The sequence below is a fragment of the Furipterus horrens genome, unplaced genomic scaffold, assembly GCF_987537825.1.
Source record: "Furipterus horrens unplaced genomic scaffold, mFurHor1.1.pri manual_scaffold_7, whole genome shotgun sequence".
In the NCBI taxonomy this organism is placed as follows: domain Eukaryota; kingdom Metazoa; phylum Chordata; class Mammalia; order Chiroptera; family Furipteridae; genus Furipterus; species Furipterus horrens.
Genome location: NW_028327177.1, coordinates 133,308,113 through 133,314,112, shown reverse-complemented (window position 1 = coordinate 133,314,112; position 6,000 = coordinate 133,308,113). Strand labels below are relative to the sequence as shown.

The window sequence follows — 6,000 nt, the reverse complement described above, 5'->3', positions numbered from 1 at the left end:
AGGCAAGACATTCTTTCAAAAGGGGGACAACAAGGATGGAAGAAAGGAACTTAATTAAGTGAGCCCATAAATCAGGTTAAGTCATTTAAAAATTTTTAAACATAAAATTCTTCCCAACCAAAAAAGAAAAAAGAAAAAAGCTATCAGCATTTCTCCCCTGATGCAACCTCTGTTAAAGGCCGTCTGCGCCGTGTCTGCAGGCCAACGCCGGGTTTTCCTCGGTCTTTTGGCTCCACGCAGAGCCCGAGCGACAGCTTCTCCCTCAAAGAGCAGCAATGCGCAGCTTTCCAACCTTTCCCAGCGTGACTCTCCTCGTTTCTTCAAGATGAAGATCGAAGCCATGACTGGAACACGAAAAGGAAAAGAGGATAAAGGAAAAAGAAAAAACCTTTAAAGCCAACTTTCTGGGAGATTGATTGTCTCAAGTTAAAATTAAATTATATTCTATGACCTGGGGAGTGAAGTAGAAATATTCTAAGTATTAAATCCTACAGAAATCTAAAAATCAAAGTTCTTGGAATGATCTGACCCAGAGTCAGCAATCCTGAAAAACAGTATTTTCTAGTGACACTGAAATTGTAACCCTTCACCGTATACTGAATGCTATCGAGTCGTAATTAGAGAAAGCCAGGCAAACACGCCGACCTGGCAGACTCTCTGTGACGCAGCAATTCGGACTGGACGTAAAGGGGAGAAAGGTGCCTCCCTTTCCCTAGTGTGTTGCTTTTCCTGCGTGTGGCAGTTCTGCAGGGTGATAAGCTGGCCGCAGAGGACAGACAGCATTTTGGTGTCAAAAGCTGCGTCTCCTCTGAAATTCACAAACTTAATTTTAAACACTTAAAACGTTATGAGAAATGATGCTAAACCTTCCTAATAAGGTTTCTCTGATTAAAATGCGAAAAGCTTGTAGTCAGGTAGTGTGAGGTTTTAAAAAATGCCATAAAAATAAATTACTGAATAATATTAATACAGACAAACGTTCATATGTTTAGTGGGAAGAGAAAGTTTTAAAATCATATCTGTTTCTAAATGAATATAATCCACTACGTATGGTGTACTGCCAAGAGTACATTATTTATAAAACTGGCTCAACAATCATGCTGGCCCTAGGAATCTAGACAAGAAGAAACCTGTTATATTTAAATTCCCTCGTCAGTTACTATTTCAAAACCTTAGTTTGAGCTGTTGTGGGAAGAAATTCATGCAATAATGCTGTGTAATGTCAATGTCATGAGAGACAGAAAAGCTAGGAGAAGTTTTCTAGCTTAAAGGAGAGGCTAGAAAAACATGACAATAAACTGTAATGTGCAATCATGGAATAGATCCTGGAATTTAAAAAATTATGAAAGATGTTATTTGGAAAATGCAAAGATGTAAATATTTACCATATACTAGACAATAGTATTATGTTAATATTAAATTTCCTGTGATTATTGTATTATGAGTATGTCAAAAAAGCCCTTGTTCTTAAAGGTATTTGCTAAAATATTTAGTTGATGTTTGCAAGCAAGTCAAAAGTTACAGAGGGAAATACACACGGAAAGAAAGAGCAAGAGTGAGAGTAAAAAATCTGACAAAATGTTAATAACTGGTAAATACAGGTGAAGGTATATATGTGTGTGTTGTACCATTTTTGCAAATCTTATGCTTAAAAACTTTCAACCTAAAAACTGAGGAGAGAGTCAATTAATCAGTCCACAGAAATGCTATATAGTAATCACTTCCAACAATTAATGACAATATTTAAGTGCAATAATATAAAAACAAGCATGATGCCATATTTATATTATTAAAAAAGGAAAATTTACAACTACTGAGTTTGATATGGGATTTACATGACTAAAGATAATTCCAGGTAATCACTAAGGCAAGTTAATTGATGTATATTAAGATCAAAATGAGACTCGAATGTAGGCATAAAGTATTTTTAAAGCTAAAAGATTTTTAAAATGCCGTATATTGGCAGTTTAAACCTTGATCCTATTAGCTGAATATTAGCTGAATTAACAACCACAAAGAATCTTTTATAATTAAACTCTATCAATTGTGATCCAGGTCATTTGTGATTTGTAAAAATTCTATCAAAGTCTGAGGTAAAAATGTACCCTAAATGTTTACGGGGTGCAAAATCAAATCAAGGTAATAGCATGAATAATATCTGGAGGTGATTTGGAGGGGTGTTTAAATAGTGAAGACAGTCAACTGCTTTGAAATATTTTAGATGCCTCCACTATATTGTAATAATGTAAATAGGAATAGCCACCTTCAATTAAAACAGGCTGCCTCCCGGTCTCCTCAGGACAAATGTGTTATTTGTATAACTGTATGACCCCAGGGAGTTTAAAAACACAAAAGCAAAAAAACCCTGCATTTATTTTTAAGAGAACTTAACTAGTTTTCATTATTTCAGATTAGCCTTGACTCTAAGTAGACTTTACAATAATATTTTAAATTCTGGTGTGAAATATATCACTTTACTTTTACCTAGAAAATGATTTTTTGTTTCTCTCTCACAATCTTTACTGACTTCAAAGAACATTCTTGGGAAATAAAAAACTAAAAAGAATAGAAAATACATAAATATTTTTTTGATTCTTTAACAAGATTTCAAAGAGCAATTTAAAGAACTTCCAAGTACTATTTAAAGAACTAAAATTTCCCAAAATTACATAATCATACTGGTAGTAGTGATTATTAATCTAATTATTATTAATCTATAAAACAGAATTAATGAAAGATACCTTTATTAACCCATAGCAAAATCATATATTTCATTAAGCAAAAAAGCAAAAGAATTCCAGCACAATGGTTAGTATCATGCAACACATTTGATTTTTGCACAGAAGACACAAGACATGATTCTTCACTCACCACATGCTAACTAAGCACAGAATGATGGTTTACTCAGAAGATACCACTGCGAGGTGAAGTGTACTACAGAGCCAGGAAGAAAAAAAGCTTATTGGGTTAGTTTTAAGACTTAATATATTAACACACAGACTATATGTGTATATGAACTTCAAAGGATTAAACAAATTGTACTTAAATTTTTCTCAAATTTCCCCAAATCAAGGAAGTATAGGCAAATTATAAGGAATCTATATAATACCTCCCTCCTATCCTAAGTAAACGTAACACTATGTAGCTGAGATTTTACTTGTAACTTTAATTTTTGAATTTAATTATTTAATATTTAAAGATGTACTTCACACCTTAAGTATATATTTACATGCTTAAATAATTATGATTACTTGCTTTATAAAAAGATTTCTTTCATAATTCCATTAAAGTACACATTCAAATTTTATTTACATAATCTCAACTGACCATCAAAACATTATGGGAAAATGTTGATAAATATGACACAGTGTATCTAAATGTCATATTGTCACTCCTAAAATATGTTAATTTTATCACTGAATAAGTTCCCTTGTAATTCAATAGTACATCAGAAGTGGTTTCAGAAATGATGACCCACCCCAAATTTCCACTCAGAGGGATGCAATTTCAAACACAGTTTTTAATGCAGAAACCTTAAATAAATTCTATGTCCTGTTTCAAGATGGTCATAATCCAAGATTACTAATTAGCTTCCTAGTTTGCTTTAAAATAGTATCAGCAAAAAAGTAATAATAATAATAAAGGTGTTATTTATAAAATCTGAGTCTATTCTTGGATAATTTGAGCAACCTCAGAAGTATCATTTACTTTTTATATTTAATGTGGAGTTAGTAAAAAACAGCAAAATCAAAAAGCAAAGTAAAAAATAACATTTGTAACACACACAACACAGTAAGGTTACTATCCTATTGGAAAACTTCAAAATATATGTATATGAATGTTCTCCTGTGTCTATGTTCCTAAGTACAGAAAAACTGGAAACCACCTAAGTGTCCATGAACAGGAAACTGGTGAGCTAAGTTGTAGAACATCCATATAATCATATAATCAGCCATTAAAAAGAATGAGGTAGATCTATTTGTAATGAGGTGGCATAATATAAAAATATAAGTGAAAAAAGCAAGCTGCTTCATGCTCTCATTTTTATAAAGTAAAATAATTAAGCGACAAAAGACTAATTAGTAATATATTAATAAAGCTTAGAAAACCTGGGGATATTCCCCACACAATTAACAAAGACGATCTTGGCATGATGGAAACAGCTGGGAGGCTGAAGATCATAAAGACCTCACTTTCTGTGCAATGTTTCTGAACTGTTTGCAGTGAGTTTTGACAATGATCACTTACTATGTAATTCTAAAAAAAAAAAAAAAGTCAAAACTACTTGTAAGGTAACAAATCTGTATTTTGCACCTATAGTATCTTTCACTGTGCATCAATTTTACTTACATTTGTTTCCTGAGTCCACCTTGCAGGCATCTACTGAGACTATACAAAGGGAAAAATAAACCTCTGCTGGAATAGGAGCGATTTGTACCTAACAATGTGGAAAAGCTCTGATAATTTTGTTAATTCAGAGGAGATATTTAAAATTCCAGCCAAAGGGAGAGATGAGAGAAAGATAACTGAAGTACAAGACCAGTCTAAGGCAAGGACTAATCAAGAACTTGACAGAAAGCAAAAGATCTGCATCAAAACAAAGTCAAGAGAAGACAAATCTTTTAAAATGACTAGAGTAGATGAGGAAAGAAAATAAGCAAACTTTCTTAATCAAGAAAAAAAATTTATTTTAATGGAGTCATCAAGAAAATAGCCATCTCCATTAAATGTGTCATTAAGTTTGCTAGCACTCTATAGAGAAGAATGTATTTATAAAAATACTTTTTAAGAGATTTTTAAATAAAAAAACCTTTTCAATTCCTAGAGGTGACTTAGCTGTTTAAAATAAACTTTCTATAATACTATATGTCAACTATACTTTATTAATGAATAAATAAACTTTCTCAATGAAATTATTCTAACATTCTCCTTGGGAAAAAAAACTCTGATGATGTACTTCTAGGGCAGTTTTATTAAGCAAAAAACAATTAGACAAGCCAAAGATATCTGTATTCATGCAAACGTCCCGTCTACTCTGGCCATCTAACCTACCTAAACCATCACAAAGTGAAAAAAAAGGAACAATAAGCTAAAAACTGAGAGGAAGAACATGGCTGTCCTAGGGAGACAAAGGTATGTGCACATTTGATATGTGCATTTTCTTTTTAACTGCTGTCTGCTGTATGGAAGGCAATGTTTTCCACTTGAAACAAATCTAAAACTTCAAAATTTACAAAAAGTTTACTACTTTGGAGGGAAAGAAACCTTAGGGATAGACTAACCCACACTCTCGTTTGACCAAAGGGGGCCAGAACTATCAACAGTGTTTGCTCAAAGCCACACCAGAGGCTGAGCTGCTAGGGTGCAGGCTCCCACCACAGCAACGCTGCTAGGGGCTGACATTACAAGGTGGTCCAAGTGGAGGTGTGGAAATTTTTTGAGCTCGTCACGCTCCTCCAAAATGACCTGGCTGTCCTACTGAGGTCTTCGATGATTTATCTTAAACACGTTAATTATTAGTTCACCTTCCCAAGTCTCATGCTCCAGGAAAGACGAGTTCTATACATTGCTACATGGTGGCCTAGGTAACCATCCCTACCACCCCTGCCGTTAACACAAAAGCAGGGCACAGGCACTACGCCCTGGTCCCTAACACACCTAGCAAGATGATGCGAGCCCTGTGAAGAAACTGGCCCTAATTTCCACAATAGGTCAGTGAAGGACTAGGATTCCTTCTCTACACACCATGACCCTCAAACCGAACTTTAATTATGCTCCATAATTTACTCATCCTTAACAGATAATGATTTCTCATGTAATATATTCTTGGGATGAGGTTAAACTCTGAAACCACTTATTAGATAATGACTGTTACTCTATAATGGGGTTTTTCAATCAGAGTATAAAGCTCACTGGGGGAGGGGAGATATGGTGAAGAAGGGATATATGAAAAACACCTGACCAGCAGTCACGGAAAGCTTTTGATCGATGCCATAAAAC

The 6,000-nt window shown here is 34.0% G+C and overlaps 1 protein-coding gene across 4 annotated transcripts in view; it reads right to left on the bottom strand.

Annotated features, from left to right (window-relative positions):
* Positions 1 to 216: 216 nt before the first annotated feature.
* The window catches only part of GOLGA4 (golgin A4), an 88,731-nt gene continuing 82,947 nt past the window's right edge, over positions 217 to 6,000 (bottom strand). For 3 of the 4 annotated variants that reach the window (XM_090284498.1, XM_090284500.1, XM_090284499.1), the window contains one exon: positions 217 to 344. In XM_090284498.1, the coding sequence (XP_090140624.1) occupies positions 321 to 344 (24 nt within the window). In that variant the 3' untranslated portion in view covers positions 217 to 320. Of the gene's footprint in view, positions 345 to 2,871; positions 2,935 to 6,000 lie in introns of all 4 variants that reach the window. The other variant, XM_090284497.1, reaches the window with a different exon arrangement.